At 38.1% G+C, this 18,134-nt stretch overlaps 1 protein-coding gene across 1 annotated transcript; it reads right to left on the reverse strand.

Annotated features, from left to right (window-relative positions):
* Positions 1-374: 374 nt before the first annotated feature.
* On the reverse strand, positions 375-16,558 carry LOC123272590 (sodium channel protein Nach-like). The gene is made up of 5 exons (XM_044739493.1): positions 16,377-16,558; positions 2,259-2,451; positions 2,034-2,182; positions 1,795-1,941; positions 375-1,064 (listed from the first exon to the last, which is right to left on the reverse strand). The coding sequence occupies exons 1-5, from the start codon at positions 16,511-16,513 to the stop codon at positions 380-382; spliced, it is 1,311 nt and encodes a 436-aa protein (XP_044595428.1). The 5' UTR covers positions 16,514-16,558; the 3' UTR covers positions 375-379.
* Positions 16,559-18,134: the final 1,576 nt, after the last annotated feature.

Here is an 18,134-nt window from a genome sequence, read left to right on the forward strand (position 1 = left end):
ATTATATAATTACAAGAGAGGAAATTAACTTAATAATAATGACCAGAATTAAATACCTAAAAGATTTATGAAAAAAACCGTTAATTCAAATCAATACCGTTTTGATATACATGTTATATTCGCAGCTAACATATATACTAATTTTTAAAAAACTCAATATCAGAAATCGTAATAAACTAATGATAATTATTAGATGTAAAATTGATAGAGTTTCACAAAAATGAAAACTTATAAAAAAATATATTGCTTCGTATTTTTTTCTCTGTATTTAAATATGGCTTAAAAATATTGTACATTTTCTTAATTGATAATGACAAATGTCGTATAGTCAAAAGAATAAAAGTTATTATTTTTAACAAAAAAAAAAAAAATCGATTTCTTATTCAACATAATCATAATACATCATAGTAGTCGGAAGTTTAACTTGTTTTGGTTTCTTAATAACATTTATTATTTTAAACCGCTTATTAATATGGTCGTCATGTACAACAACAGCTCCACAATAAAATCGCAAAGAAAAATAGTAAATCAATTCGATAGTTGTTAAAATAGAATATCCTAGAAATAGTCCCATAATACCACCGAACGAGACTACAAGGTCCAGCCAACCAAATCGTACTTCTCGTCTGTAGCGGACAAGCGGCCATCTGGCATCGACGACTGTTACATCACCGTTCACGATGGTCTCAAATATATAGGTGGTATGATTGCAATAGAGATAACAATCAGATGCACATTTTGGTGTGCGCAAGCGGTTTTCATTATCCGATAGGCATGAATATTGTTCTAAGCTACATTCCTCTAATTTATTTTTGCTGTAAAACCATGGGAGACATCCACATACTTTATGGATTGTTTTTTTCCTACACTCCATCATGCAATTGTTGTATGATATACCTTCATCATAAAATATACACTGTCTCTGAGAATGGGTAAGAATACGCATTTCTCCGGAAGCATCGGTTACTGTCAACGACAACATAAATTCCATATTTCGTCTCATAGTATAACTTATCGGGCTCTCACGTTCAGGTATTTCTTCATCATTTCCGAAAAAATAAAGACTGAAAATTTGGTCAATTAATTTTTGCATTAATAAAAAAATTATCCTGTTTCAACAAAATAATCTTAATCTAAGAAACATATTGTTTTAAATACAACTGGTAGTCTTGCTTCAAAAATTATTTGTCTTAATTTAATCATTGTCAACTTGGCTTAAGAGACCAAAATCTTCGATCGAAAATGATTGTGATTTAATTCAAAAATATATTACCTTCGATCGATACAATTAAATTCTTCATCGAAGAATAATTTTCTAGAACTAAGAACAAGTCTTTTATTCATAATCGTAAGAAAATCATTGATTTTCATAGCAGGAAGTTAAACATTTTTTTTTAAATTAATATTTTTACTGCAGCATATATATTTTTGAACTTATTCAAAATTTTTTTATGGAACTAAACACAGCAGAAATATAACAATATTAAGTTTAAAATTTTAATGCACAATTTTTTAAACAAATCGGTTGTATCTTGACTCAATGTTACCGAAAAAAGCGAAAAAAGTTCTCGAATAAAGTATATGTGTATCTTGTTTAAAAACAGTAAAGTGTTTTAATAGAGTTCTTCTGAAGTACTTTTTACTCATCCATGCAAATTTTGATTCAAAAGTTAATTTGAGTTAAGAAACCCGGTCATCTTAAAATTTTTAATACTTTTTGTGAATCAAGTAGTTTTTTATCAAGACAAAATATAAGTTTAATTTAAAAACAAATTAGTGTAAACATTGTCTTACTTTATAAACTTTTTATAATATTTTAGAGTAAAACGTGATTTCATATCGTCGTTTGCAGAACGAGCTATGGCTGTCAAACTTTTACAACAAATTCCTGCAGGAGTCAACATTTTTTTAAAAATTTTTTTGCAGTGTTTTCTGATCCCTCTGAAACATTGATATATGATTATGTATTTATTTTAACAGCAGTTGTACCAATGAAATTCATTAGAATTGTATGATTGTAGGATTATAATCACTGTTTAAAACAATCTGCTAATAAATTATCGCAAGATGGTGTTATTTGGAGAAATATATCACTTAATGATTGAGATAACTTTGGTGAAGTTATATTGACTATTGGTTTCCAATCCCAATTATAATATGATTCGTAAGTAATCCCCTCATCCTAATATCATGTACAATCAAAAAAAAATTTAAAAGATGTCGGTACTGATAATTGCTTTCTGATATTATCAACTTACCTCGGACACTCGAGAAAGATCTAAATAATCCGACGTCATACAAAGAGTTATACTCGGCAACATATTTTGGGAATTCTCTTGTCCCACCACTACACCAGTTAAAGTTGGATTTGTAACAAATTTTTCAAAAATAGTAACTATTATTCCTAAAGCAGCACATAGTGATAAAACTGTACAAAGAAACCAGACAAATCTGTGGATAGAAAGTTAATCATATGATTTATCATAAATTATATATTTAAGGTAGATTTACATTCTAGAAAGCGAAAAACAAGCTTATTTTCAAAAGTGTTTTTCTCAGCTTCTTTAGTAGATATTTCAATAACACTTTTTCCAGGACATCATGTTATCCGTATAAAATGCTCAATCCTAGCACTATTGAATCAATAATTCTCAACCTACGTAACACCGATTTTTAACTGTTAATAAAATGTCTAATTTGGACACTATTAGGTCCTGACTAACAAAAATAAGAAAGTAAATTAATTATAAATGTAACTCTGTACACTTAGTTAAGTTATGTTATTTTATTTTATGAGGATTAAAATTAAAAATTTTTTAGTTTATATAGATTCATACTATCACTTAAGTTTTTCACTCTGTCGAAATCTTCAACTATGTAAAATTGAGAAACCCTGTTATTGGCCCTTGAGCTGTTAGGTTAGAACAAAGGTAAATGAAAAAAAAAAAAATTTTTTTAAAAACGGTTGACCCTGAAGGCCATCCCTGCAACTTCCCGCTAATTCTATACCTAGGCACTTAAAATTGCACTTATGACGTTTTTGATCTTTTCGAGCTGAAAAATAAAAGTTATGTATTATTTTGAGCTCTCCGAGCTCAAAGAGATAGCTTTGCTATGCTTTTGAGCTCTTTAAGCTCAAAAGTCTTATCAAAATTCGATGAAACACGATTTTTCTAATTTTCAAACTGCTGTAACTTTTTAATAAATCAACTGATTTTCACGCGGTAGGTGGCGATCGATGTGGTTTTTTGAACTCTATAAAAATTTAGAACAAAAAAATTGATCTGATGAAAAATTTCGGAGTTATTACAAAAAAAAACACTTTTAACGATTTTTTTCGACAACGATATCTCACAAACGCATCAACCGATTCTGACGCTCTATGTGGCGATCGATGCGGGTTTTCAAGGTTAAGAGCTGATTAGTTTTTGAAGTTAATCGGTTCAGCCAATTCAGAGATATTTAAAAAAAATTAAAAAAAAAAACAACTTTGTTTGTCACTTTTTTTTGCAATTTCTCGAAATCTACTGGTCCGAATCGGTTCCAACTTACATGAAATCTAAGTTTGTCGAAGCTCTTTCGAATGACACCAACCGCGATGAAATCGGTCAAGCTGTTCAAAAGTTACGAGAGGTTTACACACACACACACACACACACACACACACACACACACACACACACACACACACACACACACACACACACACACACACATTCATACATACAGACGTACGGACATCATCGTGAAAATAGTCAGAAAGCTTCCTAGGACCTCGAAACGTCGAGATCCGATGAAAACTCGATTTTCGAAAAACAGAGTAAAATCAATAACTTCCCGAGAAAAAAAAATTCTCTATTTTGTCCAGCATTTTTTGACCAATTTTCAGGGGGTATCAAAGTCAAGTCTTCAAAAAGAAAGTCTTCCCATCACAGACAAAGTATCTACGGCTCAAGAAAGGTTCGCTATGTAGTAATTTACCACCTTTTGCCAAAAATTGATAATAGAAAAAAAATGGCGGCTTAGAAATAGGTCAATTTTTGCACAGTATTTTTTACATAATTGCTATTATTTTTCTATTATCGATTTTTGGAAAATCTAATAAAGAAACTAAGAAAAACGTTTTTGAAAATTAGCAAAGTTCTAGACTTCAACACGACAAAACTCGAGTTCAAACCTATCATTAAGCCTAGAAATCATTTATTAAATATACACATAATTCTTTTTTATGATTTGTAATGACTCCCCCACATAATACTCAATTTCGGGAATTCAATAATTTAATTTTTAACTTCACGCTAAGAAAATTGAAAATTTTCAAAAATCGGGAAGTTATTGGTTTTACCCCGTTTTTCGAAAATCGAGTTTTCAACGGATTTTGACGTTTTGAGGTCCTAGGAAGCCTCCCCGAATGTTTCCGCGGTGATGTCCGTATGTCTGTATGTCTGTGTGTGTGTGTGTGTGTATGTTTTTTTTTTTGTTTTCAGAGGGGGGGGAATCCTTTTTGCGGATTCCAGGCATAGCTGTTTCGCCTGGATATGTGAAGACTCGACGCAGCGTCATACTAAAACTCAACGCTAACGCTCAACGATCGAAACGAGGACATACAAAGAAAACGTGCTCCGCATCTTCAGCAACTCCTGGACAGGACGGGCACTTCGAAGAGTCATCGTGCTTAAAGCGGTGTAGATACTCTCGAAAACACCCGTGTCCCGACAACATCTGCGTAAGATAGTAATTGACCTCGCCGCGATTCCGGTTAAGCCAAATGTCGATCCGAGGTATGAGGCGGTGCGTCCACCTACCTTTCTCTGCAGCATCCCATTGTAGTTGCCATCGGCCTATGCTGTTCTGCCGTTCTTCAATTCTAAGTTCTTCAGGGCTCAGTGCAGTTGACCTTTTTCGTTGGTAAAGGGCTCGTCTTTCCTCTGCTAGAACTCTAAGAGGTAGGGTTCCAGTAATGATGCACACTGCTTCTTCTGATATAGTGCGGAAGGCACTAGCTACTCGTAAGGTACTCAGTCGATATACTGGTCCAGCTTTTCTCCTTTTCTCCCATGATTTCTGGGTTTCCAGTGCATCAGCCCAAATGGATATTCCGTAAGTGAGCACTGATGTGACTACTGATGACAATAGTAGCCTCCTGCTCTGCGTTGGGCCTCCGATGTTAGGCATCAGCCGTGCGAGACTAGCCCTCACTACTGACGATTTGGCACTGACGTGGTCCACCTGCTGCTTGAAGTTGAGTCGGGCATCCAGCATCACTCCCAGATAACGGATAAATGGTTGTGATGTTATTTCTTGTTCTCCGACTCTCAACTTGATGGTTTCTACCGTTTTTCTACGAGTCATGAGCACTGCCTCGGTTTTATGCTTGGCTAGTTGCAAGTTCATCATGTCCATCCACAAATTGACTCGTCTGAATGTAATACCAAATGCCATTTCTATCTCTTCGAGGTGCTTTGCGATGATCACGACAGCTACGTCATCCGCATATGCTACAAGTTTGACTCCCGTGGGCAATGCTATTCTCAGGAGGCCATCATACATGATGTTCCATAGCAGAGGACCTAAAACTGATCCCTTCGTGTCATATTTCAGAACCCTATTCGTGAAGTAGCTCGCTACCATTCTGCGAAGGTATCCTGGTACGTTTTGTTCTTCTAGAGCCCGCATAACGCAGTCCCAGTTAGCGGAGTTGAAGGCATTCTTGATGTCTAAAGCAGCCACCAAGCAGTATTTTTTCTTTCCACCCTTCCATCTCGTTCCGGCGATTGCATCCTTGGCTGTATCAACAACCAATTTGATCGCATCCAGAGTTGACCGTCCTTTTCGGAAACCAAACTGGTTCTCTGCCAGGAGTGGATCGACTACAGCCTCTATTCTCTGATGAATTATGCGCTCGAATATCTTGCCGGCCGTGTCTAACATGCAGAGTGGTCAATAGGATGACGGTTCTTCCGGCGGCTTTTTCCCCTTCGGAAGTAGCACTAGCCGTTGCTGTTTCCACTTCTGGGGAAAAGTCCCTTCCTTCAGGCATGTATCGTAAACGTCCAGGAATAATGCCGGTGCTGCCCTAAGGATTGATTTCAGGGCAATATTAGGGATTCCGTCCAATCCCGGCGCCTTATTATTCCCTACTTGATTGCCTGCCTCTATCAACTCGTCCAACGTGATAGTTGGGATGTCTTCAGGGTTGAGCTTCTCCAACTTGTAGGTGAATACCGGCTGTTGGGGAAACAGCGCAGTAACAGTCTTCTCTAGGAGCTGTGGACACGTAGGTGATGGCATTGGCTGGCATTTCAGGTGGGTCATAACCACCTTATACGGTCTGCCCAGGAATTGAAGTCTGTTGCCCAGGAATTGAAGTCACCAGCTATTGCTACGGGAAAGTGTTTTCTTGCGTCCTCAGTTAGCCGATCAAGGAAGTCTTCAAAATGCTCATTAGAGAGACTAGGTGGTGCATAGCAACTGTAGAAGCGGAGGCCATCTACCCATACTGCTACGAAGCCGGCTTCTTTATTGTTGACTGTTCTCTGAAAAGGACATTTACCGCAGGACCAGATGACGGCTTTGTTAGTGCTGTCGGATTCCCAGGGTTGGTTACTCAGGTGTCTATAAGGCTCACTTATAAGTGCTACGTCTGCCGCTAATTCACGCACAGTTTGCATGAGCAGGTCATGCGCAGCCTCACAATGATTGAGGTTGACCTGCAATATCTTCATGTTCTTGGCTTCGTTATCTTCTGGAGCGCTTCTTGGAAGATGGGGCATCTGTTCGTGCCTGCATGGTGAGCCGCCTTTTCTACGCCGTGCTGTTCAACACACAGTGCACATTTAGCTGGATTTTTAGGTTCTTAGGTTCGTTGCCCTGCCCTGCCAGTCGTTGGGGAGGGCTTTTTGTCAAGTCCTTCTTCTTTGTGACTTTGCCGGTTAGCTCTGGCGAATTTCAGTCCTTTCTCTTTCCGGGCCTTGTGTCAGTTTCACCCTTGTTCTCAGCAGCAGATTCGCCGTCACCGCCGGCTCCAGTGTCTATTGCTTCTTCCGTCTCAACTTCAGTTTGAATGCGTCGTCGTGATGACTGCCATTCCTCGTCCAGTTTCTTGAATCTTCCAAGAGCATTGACTACACTGGTTGTCTTGGTCTTTATCTCCTTGTGGATATTGACCTTAATTTGGACAAACTCTTGCAGCTCAATGGTTAGCTTTTCAAGGCGCTCCAGCGCTTGCGTTCTCTTCATTTCAGCGCTTGCTTCAATCGCTGCTTGTTGGGCATGAAGCCTGTTTCCACTCTTGTTTGTTTCCTGTAAATTACTCATACTTTTTGATTTACCAGCGCATCGTACGGAGTGGAGTGGGTTGTCATAACTAAGAACGAGTGTACCCTCGGAGATAGTACTCCTACCCCAGTTCCCTGAGGCCTAGCCGACACTTAGCTAGTCCCAGAATACACGGACGGACAAGACTCGCTCGGGGCGGTGAAGATCCCGATCTCTAACACTCACTGCGTACTTCCTGATCAAGGCCCGAAGTGGCTGGCTCCTGATCCGCTACTGCAACTTACACCTCGGCAGAGCAAGCTCACATCAGCCGTAGCCTGCATCGTCGGAAATAATCGACACGGGTTCCGGACACTCCCAGTGAGTTACAGCAGGGAACGATCGTCTTGCTAGGTCAGTTAGTGTGACTAAGCTATCAAAAGGGAGGGGGGAGTTTTGTCCACCGGAGCGTATTTTATTTGGCTCCTACCCTCCGTACCTCATCAACTAAGAGACCTAGTGTCATCCAAGGACAGCGAGCGTTCTCCCATCCGCTACGGGGAGACGCGCCTGGTAGCAGTTTCTCCTCTGCCGCAGGAAACCGTGATGAAATCGGTCGAGTCGTTCAAAAGTTATGAGCGCCGGGGGGAGAAGCGGTTGTAGGTGTTAGCAGCTGCTACAACTTTAATAAATTGGTCAAGAAAATACGGCGAAGCCTCGGATAGGTGACGCACCCACGTTCGGGGGTCACCAAACTTTTTCGACCGTTCGACGGAGCGCCAGAATAGCCAACCGCGTTTTTCCGAACGAACTGCTATCTGACGTTCCCGTTCATCGCCGGCCCGCGAATTCGGCATCGCGATCGCGTTCGTGTAAGCTCGCGGAAGCATTGCGTATAAAACAGCTAATGCCTCTAGCTACGCGACCCTGTTTGGTTAAACTCACGCGATTGAACTTAGAAGAGGTAGATCCAAGTAGAAGGGGGGTTTCCGAATCTTACTCGCGAAGCATCGACCGGCGAAGATGCGTAGGGACGACTAAAAACACCCTCAGAGGGTCCGCGAACTCGGCAAACTTAGATGGGCTCGCGCCGGGCGTTAGGTCAAATCGAAAGTCTCCGCACGCCACCCGGGGAATGGGGGTTGAAGGTCTTCGAGTTTTGCAGGCGAATTTGCGGAACGACAAAGCTGGGACTCTGGAGGCGAGTCAGTTGTGGGAGGAAAAACGTATTGATGTTCTCCTTCTACAAGAGCCATACGCAGCACATAGTAATAATAGTTTCAAAATACCTGGGTTCAGTTGCGGCATACAAGTTGCTGCCGAAACCAAGTCTAGGCCATATGCGGCCATTTGCTTAACGAATCCTAAATACCAGTTGCTGGTTTTATCACAACTTAGTACAACTCACTGCGTATGCGCTCAGATCATGGGACCTGACACATCGTTCTTCGTAATCTCGGCATACTTCCAGTACAAAGACGAAATAGACATGCATTTAAAGCACTTAGAGAAAGTGGTCCGAGCACTGAGAGGGAAACGGGTATTAATATCAATGGACGCGAACGCGAAATCCGAGAGATGGGGATCCGAGACTGACGACGCGCGTGGCGAAAAGTTAGAGCAATTTATTGACGCACACGAGTTAGAGATAATCAACAACGCGAGGGAGGGTCCGACGTTTGAATCAACTAACGGGAGTTCGTATATCGATGTGACACTCGTCACGCCTAAACTCGCGAGTAGCATTCTTAGCTGGTCCATTAAGAGAAGTTGGGTGCAGAATACTGACCACTACCCGATCGAGATCACTCTAGGAGCTAAGTCGGGGGAGAAGGATGGCGCACAGGCAGACCCCAAGAGGTTCAACTTAACGTTGGCCAATTGGGAAAAGTTTGACGAAATCCTTTTCTCGTGTGCATGCACAAACCTTGATGGCCTTGGAGTGGAATCGGTTGAGGACGTGGAAAGGTATGCTTCTGCACTTGGCAAATCAATCTTAGAAGCTTGCGAAGCCGCGATCCCGCGTAGGAAAACCCATGTAAAATCATACCAATGGTGGACCAGGAAATTAACACGCGCGAAGAAGCTGGTGAACAAAGCCAGACGGGTATATCAAAGGGAAAGGGACGAATTAGTTAAAAATACCCTAAGCGTCAAATACAGAACACTACGGAAACAATACTCGACAGACATAAAGCGGACGAGGGAAAGCAGCTGGCGGGACTTCGTTACGAAGAAAGGTAATCAAGAAAAGTGGGGTCCTATTTACAGAACCTGCGCAGAAAAAGTTAGAGTCAAAAGTGCAATGCGCACGCTAAATCGTAACGGAGCATCCACGGAAAACTTTAAGGAAACAGCCAGGTGTTTTCTCGAGACGCATATTGTAGACGATGACCAGGACAACGAAACCCCCGATCAGGAAAAGATTAGAGCCAACACAATTTTACTACCTGACACCGCGGACGCCGAACCGTTCACCCCGCGCAAACTGGACAAGGTCTTAAAAACACTGAAAAATATGAAGGCCCCGGGGCCGGACTTAATAGAAAACGAGGTAGTTAAACGCGCAGTGGTTATCCTTCGTGAACAGTTTTTAGAGTTATATAATGCTTGCTTGGCGCTAGGAGCATTCCCAAAAGAGTGGAAGAAGGGGGCAATCATAATGTTAGTTAAAAGCACCGACAAAAACGCAAATGACCCTAAATCTTATCGGCCAATTTGCCTCCTTTCGGGTTTAGGTCCTTACCTAGGTGTTCGAGAAGCTCATCAAAGAGCGACTTGACACCACAGTCTTAGCGGAGGGGAACATTTCGAGCCGACAGTTTGGCTTCACAGCCAAAAAGTCGACGGAAGATGCAATTGTGGAGATGCGCCGATTGGTAGACTCTTTAGAGAAGAGACTGGTGGTCGGACTTCTCTTCGATATCTCTGGCGCTTTTGACAACGTGTGGTGGCCGTTAGTACTCGAGGGCCTCAAGGCCAGAGGCTGCCCTAGCAACATTTACGCGGTAATTCGGAATTACTTTGAGGACAGATCGGTCGCGCTGTCATGGGGTTTTGGTAGCGAATCGAAAACGCCGACGCGAGGGTGCCCTCAAGGATCAGTGCTAGGACCATTATTTTGGAACATCATGTTCGACGATCTCCTTAAGAGACTCGAATTGACAGAACACGGGAATAAATTTGTTGCGTTTGCTGACGATTTGCTCGTCTTAGTAGAAGGCTCTTCGAGAAAAGAAATAGAGCGTAATAGTCAAATAGTAGTAGATAAGATACTGGAATGGTGCTGTTCCGCAAAGCTCGAGCTGTCGAAGTCGAAGACTGAAGCCATCTTCCTCAAGAACGAATTTGTACATCGCAGTCCACGTAAGGACAAAAAGAGCCCGTACCCCTATGAAGCAAAAGGACGACAGAAAAAGCCCAAATACGATAACAAACCGCCAAAAATAATGATAGGAGACTCCAAAGTCAAATTCAAATCAAGCGTTAGATACTTAGGGGTACACTTCGACGAGGGCCTCAAAGTGAAAAATCACATTAAAAAAAGGCGCGCGAAACTAAGTAGGGTATTCGGGCGCATGCGGCGTATTGCGCGGGCAGAATGGGGATTGCGATACCCAGCTATGTCCACCATATACAAGGGTTTCTTTATGCCTGTCGTCACATATGCGGCGGCAGCTTGGAGTGACCGTTGCGATAGGGAGGACTGGAGACATCATCGAGCACTTCAGCGTCAAGCGCTAATAACAACAACTACTGCCTACAGGACAGTTTCGCTTGACGAAATAGACGAACGGTGCGCGCGATACAACCTCCGTATCGGCAAACAGGCTACCCTTGGAAACGTCACCGTGCAGCCAGATGCGGAGGATCGCCTTGTCACCCTTAGAACTGAAACCATACGTCGGTGGCAAGAACAATGGGATACATCAGAGAACGGCCGCGAAACTAAAGTCTTCTTTCCAGACGTAGCAGAGCGTCTAACAAACAAATGGATCAGCCCTAACTTCTGGCTGACCCAAATCCTAACCGGCCGCGGTTGCTTTAGAGAATACCAATACAAGTACGAACATACGGATAGTAGATACTGCGACGAGTGTAGGGAGAATGGGTTAGGAGAAAGGGTCGACAACGTGGATCACTTAATGCTTGAATGTCATGAGTACGAGCCTCAACGTGAGGTGCTCAAGGACATATGGGGTGGGAACGCGGAGTGGGCGAGCGTTGCGCGTGCGATTGCCACATCCCAAAGTAACTTCAAGCTTTTAAAAGGTTTCAGTAAAGTAGTAATGTGCTGCAAACTCCAAACCCAACTAGCTAATGAAAACGCGACTAGGGACGAGACTCAACAGACATCCACCTAGGTAGAGTCAGAGCGCCTAGGCACAAGCGATATGCTCCACACAATTGTGAGGACAGTATAAAGCTTTGGATGACTGCCGTAGAATAAGCTAGGGAAAATGACCACAAATAACACAAGTGCCCGGGCACCCTACACACGCAAACACTTACACGTAAAATCATACTTTACACACAACACATCACACAAACAACATGGTCTTCAATCGACTCCGCCTCCCCGTGGTCCCCGCTGGATACTGCTCATATCCTGTGGGTACATCTCGATGTGCCTACAGGGAATGAGTTGCCAGAGGAGTCGATGAGAGTTGCACACACTTACAATTATACGCAACTCTTGCAGCTGTTCAATAAATGTGTATAAACACAAGAGAGCGGCGGTTTTTCCTTGTCCGCGAACTGGGCTGTGTTCTCGCTATGGTGGGGGTAGGACAAATATACGTGTGTGTATAGCTCTTTTGAGCCCAGGAAACGGCCTCTTCGAAGGTAGGCGAAAGCCTCGCCATATATTCTTCTTCGTTCGTGAGTTATCGTTGTCGAAAAAAAAACCGAAAAAAGTGTTTTTTCGGAATTATTTTGAAATTCCTGGCTCGATTGATTTGAATTTGAAGATTCTTTATGGGGCTTCAAAAACTGCATCGAATGCCGCCAACCGCGTGAAAATCGGTTCATTTATTCAAAAGTTATTGCCGTTTGAAAATTCAAAAAATTGTGTTCAATTAAAATGCTATTAGAGTTTTGAGCTCAAAGAACTCAAAATGATACAAAAATTATATTTTTGAGCTCGGAGAGCTCAAATACGTAATGTATAACTTTGAGCGCTTAAGTACAAAATGAGCGGGAAGTTGCAGGGATGGCCTTTAGAGTCAACCGTTTTCCTAATTTTTTTTTTTTATATTATCCTTTATTTGTGAAAATATTTTTCTAGGCTTGATCATTCCCGGTCATTTTTCATGCCTGACCAGGTCTGAAAACTCGTGTCTGCTTATGTCTGATTATTTTTTCCCGGACAATTTAATAACTATGAAATACATATTCAGTAATTCTAATATTAGATAGTATCTGCCGCTTGCAAATTTAGTATTGCATAATTAGTAAAAAATTGCATATTCACACGGAAAAAAATAATCGGTCAAGGCTCCCGAAAAATTCGGCAGCTGCTACCGAAAAAAAATCAGTAGCTGCTACCGAAAAAAATCGGTAGCAGATACCGATTACTTTCGGTAGAGTCTACCGATTTTTTCGGTGCAGGCTACCGATTACCACACGGAGAGAATTTTATGTTAACGGTAAACATCCTTATTTTGTAGCTTCTACTATGCACGATAGTTATTAATTTTTGCAAAGTTAAGATGATAAATGCAACTATCCGGCGATTGTAATTAGTACAATCAGTATATATTCATTCCCACAATTATGATAATACGGTTTATTATCTAGATGGTAACTTTTACCATCGGAGATAGTTAAAATCTTCATGATTGTAATCATATAAAAACTACACAGGAAGTATAAAAAACTAAACTTTTTCGATTTTAGAATCAGAATATAATAACATTCTAATGTTTGACATAAGAGTGAGTATTAAAAAAAGTATATTTATATTATTAAGAGAATAACAAAAATTTTGTCTCCAGGATAGTCATATGATAAAATCGGGTTTTTTTTAGTGAAATTATATAGTGTCATTGCAAAGGTCTTGACTTGAATTTGCGCCTTTTTAAGGTTTCATGTCATTCTCATCGATAGTCAATTTATCATGGTAAGTATTTAGGCTGCATTCGAAAATGCTTTATTTCTAGACACATAATTAAGAAATGACCTTTTATCTTGTTAACTATTGACATTTTTAAAGATATACCCTGTTGAAAATCTCCAATAAGATCCCATCAAAAGCGACAAAAGCCACTTAGAAACCAATAAAATTTATGGGTTTCTAAGTGGCTTTTGTCGCTTTTGATGGGATCCTATTGGAAATTTGAAACAGGGTAAGCTCATCCCGACATTAGACTCATCGAGAGCTTTCATTTGAGTACCCACATGCATTTTTGATATATTTTTGATATATACATATATATATATATATATATATATATATATATATATATATATATATATATATATATATATATGTATATATCAAAAATATATCAAAAATGCATGTGGGTACTCAAATGAAAGCTCTTGATGAGCGTGACATCAGGATGGGCTTACATCTTTAAAAATATCAATAATTAAGAAATGACCTTGTATCTTGTAAACTATTGACATTTTCATTCGAGTACCCACATTGACAATTTCATTTGAGTACCCACATCAACTTTTCATATATTTTTTATATTTATATATATATATATATATATATATATATATATATATATATATATATATATATTAGGGTGGCGCAAAAAAACCGACTATTTTTTTTTTTTAGTCTCGAGTGAAAGAATGTTAGTTTTTGTTGTTTTAAGAGCCCTCACCAAAGGACAGCTTAAAAAAAATTTTTTAATTTGGAGGTCTCTCCAAATTTTTTAAAATTTCAAAAATCGTCATAAATCGAATTTTTTTTTTTTTAATTTTTTTTCTCGTTACGGTATAATTTTATAGACCAAAAAAAAATAAGTTTCTGAAAGTTTCAGTTCAAAATTTAAATTTTGAAAGGTCGCTCATAATTATTTTTTTTTTCTTTAATTAGTCATATCGCCGACTTTAAGTGTTGGGAGTGGTACGTTGGGGTCTTTTTGGTTTGAAAAAATCTTAACCTACGCGGCAAGGTCAAATCTCAACCAAGCTGGTTTCTAAGACCGGCTTGGGATTCGAACCCACGCATGGCAGTTGATTAAATAAAATTATTAAATTAAAAAAAAATTATATTTTCTATGTTGTGCTTGATTTTTAGTTCATTTCGTGATGTATTTTTATCGATTATTGTACTAAATAAAAAAAAAAATGCATGGAATTTTAATTTGAATCGTAAAAGGTCGCTCGAAAAAATCTAAACTAATGCAATAATAATTTGAAAAAAATTATGAGCGACCTTTCAAAATTCAAATTTTGAACTGAAATTTTCAGAAACTTATTTTTTTTAGTCTTTAAAATTATAACGTAACGAGAAAAAAAATAAAAAAAAAAAAATTCGATTTTTGAAATTTAAAAAAATTTGGAGCGACATCTCAAAAATTTTTAAGATGGAGAGAGCTCTTAAAACATCAAAAACTAACATTTTTTCACTCGACTCAAAAAACAAAAAATAGTCGGTTTTTTGCGCCACCCTAATATATATATATATATATATATATATTCACATACAAAATAATTTTTTGGGACTTGGATGATATTTCTCGGTTAGTTTCTAAACAGAATCCATACCGATTTTTTCGATTGCGGCTACCAAAAGGTATTTAATTTAATAAAAATTTATAATAAAAAAATACCTAATAAATACTCCTCATTTTTAATATTTTGTATTTAAGTAAGTGTTATTTGTATCTCAAATGAAGTTCTTTTTTTTTATTCATTAAGAAGTGAGAATTTAACTTCTCGTTAAAAAGATAAGAAATTTTCAAAAATTGGTAATCGGTAGCAGCTACCGATTATTTTTTTCCGTGCAGTAACTACAATTTAAAGATTAATAACATCTTTATCACATCCATACAAGTAATATTTTTTTGAGAAAATATTAGATTTTTTGGATGAGAATATAATCACACTAAAAATTTACATGTGTTACTGAAATATATTATTAAAAATGTTATATCTACCATATACCAGATATTTATGTCATTTTTTGGAAAATTCTCAGTTTTTTTAATATCGAATGCATAATCAATGTACGTCAATAAGTGTGTTATATTTTTATTAGTTTAGCTATGGATGGAGAAATTGATTATATTAAATTCATTATCCCTATGATTAGACAAAAGTATGCAAAATTATTTTTAAAAAAATTTATTTTTTAATCCTTCAAATCCTTTCCATTACCTCTCATGAGCGTTTAGTATAAGAGAAATTATTTTAATCGTATCCTTTTTTCAGGGATTTTATAGTAAATAATTAAAAGGACTTTAGTTCCGTGTCTTCCTATTTATAAATTTAGTAATTTTATATATTACTTACTACTTACAAAATAAAAAAAATTTTAGTATATATGAGATCTAATACTTCAGATTAGTTATACATTAAAATAAATATTTAATTGGTTCAAGAGAAAACTTTTTAAACCAACAAAATCATTCTGAAGAGTTCTATCGTCTCAAATCAAGACGAGTTCTTGAATCAAGTTAAATTTACTTAAAACAAGAAAAATTTCTTTGTTCAAAAACTTTTCAGTTTGATTTAAGACAATGAAACTTCTCAAAATGTTTTTCTTTTTTAAGAATTTTTCTCTTAAATCAATGAAATTTTTTTTTCGGTGTGTGCCTTAACTATACTAATATTATAAAAAGGAAAGATTTGATTGTTTGTTTGTTTGCATTGAATAGGCTCCGAAACTACTGCACCGATTTGAAAAATTCTTTCACTGTTAGGAAGCTACACTATCCCTGGGTGACATAAGCTATCTTATATTATGAATAGTTTGGAAGTTTTTGTTAAATACCCGTGCGAAGCCAGGGGCGGACTGCTAGTATTGAATAATTACATGATATTTAGTTACGTCAATTTGGTTATAAATTAAATTATGGAGTATAAATTTTCATTCATGTGGTTTAGATATTAACATTAAACTGTGTATTATATATTATAAATAAGTTTTAACATACCTTTCCCAAGTTGGACGACTTGAATCAACAAAATATCGAAATCCATGAAGTGTATTTTCGCTTAAATATTCTCTACTGCGTAATTTAAAACTTTTTTTCAATTCATGGAGTGGCGGAAAATAACGACGATTCATCATTTTAACGTTGTACTAATAAATAATCTACACAGAAAAAAAAATTTACTATAATCAAGTAAATAATTTTGAAAAATTTCATCTTTAAGTGAAAAAATTCTTTAAGTAAAAAGTTTTTCGTAGTTAAAGTAAATTTTACTTGATTCAAGACAATGAAATTTTTCAAAATTATTGTCTTGGTTTAAGAATTTTTCTTTTGATTAAAGTTAATTTTTTTTCTGTGTAAGAGTATTCCCTCAAATCAAGTACTTGTTTTGATGAATTCAAAGACCAACAATAATTTTCACATTAACACACAGGATTATTGCGTGACTTAGTAAATGATCAATATCAGCCTTTACGTTACACGATACGCTTAACATCATTATAAATTAATAAATCATACTTGTTATTGCGTGAATATGAGTAACACAATTTATTTTATCTGTGATTTGTCAAATTCAAATCTTGTTATTATTAAATTACATAAATAATTAAAAAACATTTTATAAATAAATTAGAGAAATGCAAACTAACCTTTTTTAACAAAATATGGCTTTGATTTAAGTTTTTGCTTTCAACGTTTATTTTCTGTTTAATTTAAAATAAATTCTTCTCAAAATGTACGCTCAGTCCGATTTTTCTCTATGGCTACAAGTTTCTGAAAAAAAGATGACCAATCTACTGCCGCAATTTGTCGCCCAATTTCTTGAGAAACTTGTCGTCAACTTGATGTGAAAAATTTTCAGAAGCAGTTTTTGCTGACAATTTGGTGAACAAGTTGACACCAACCGAGTGCATTTCCAATACTTGGTGACAAGTTGCGACAGTGAATCGACAGAAAGTTGCGACCAACTTGACTATCAGGGCAACTTCGTACTCAGACTTGCTTGTGAACCAGTGCACCCGGTAGTCGGCAAGACAAAATGTGCATGTGGACAAGTTATCTGGCCTCGCTGTGTTGCTTCAACAAACTCTGTTTTAGCGCACGAGCTACAGTTTGGGACCGAATGGAGGTGGTAGGAAAGCACTTGGGAGAGAGCAGAAGTGGATGCTCTCTTCCGTCGTCGGCAACCAAACGAGTCGGTTGATTCGAAGACCTCGCTGCCAATACGTACAAGAGCTGGGACGCGTCGGTGATGGTTAAGCGAGTGGACTGATGCCTATCCTTATTGGAAACAGGAAGACCCAGGCCAGGTCCTGTTGGAATGGTCTGTAAGGCGTTCTCTGGTTGTAAAGGAGGCCAAAAGGCCGATGCCGTACTACCTCGTGGATTCTGTCAACCCCAACTACAGGAATTCTGTACCTGCGTCCATTCACCGTCGAGTTTGTCACCCAGCAATCGGCAGGCATATCGTCGAGTACTTTCTTTTATAAGTGAGATTTATATTTATTAAATAAGTGAAGTTGTGAAATATCTAAATCAATTAGCTTCATTGTAAAGTGTACTCGTTGTTTGTGTCGGGTGAATAAACCAGTTATTAATTAAAACCTATCTCTTATCCCTGCAGTTCACCTGTCTCACTCTCAATGTAATTCTTTGTGACCAGGAATACGATTTTCCCACGCCCTGGTCGAGCTAGCTTGGTAAGGGACTCAGCACCAAGAAGCTGAGTTTCCAACATCTTTATTTACTCTTGGTGGC

The sequence above is a fragment of the Cotesia glomerata genome, linkage group LG10 (assembly GCF_020080835.1).
Source record: "Cotesia glomerata isolate CgM1 linkage group LG10, MPM_Cglom_v2.3, whole genome shotgun sequence".
Classification (NCBI taxonomy): Eukaryota; Metazoa; Arthropoda; class Insecta; order Hymenoptera; family Braconidae; genus Cotesia; species Cotesia glomerata.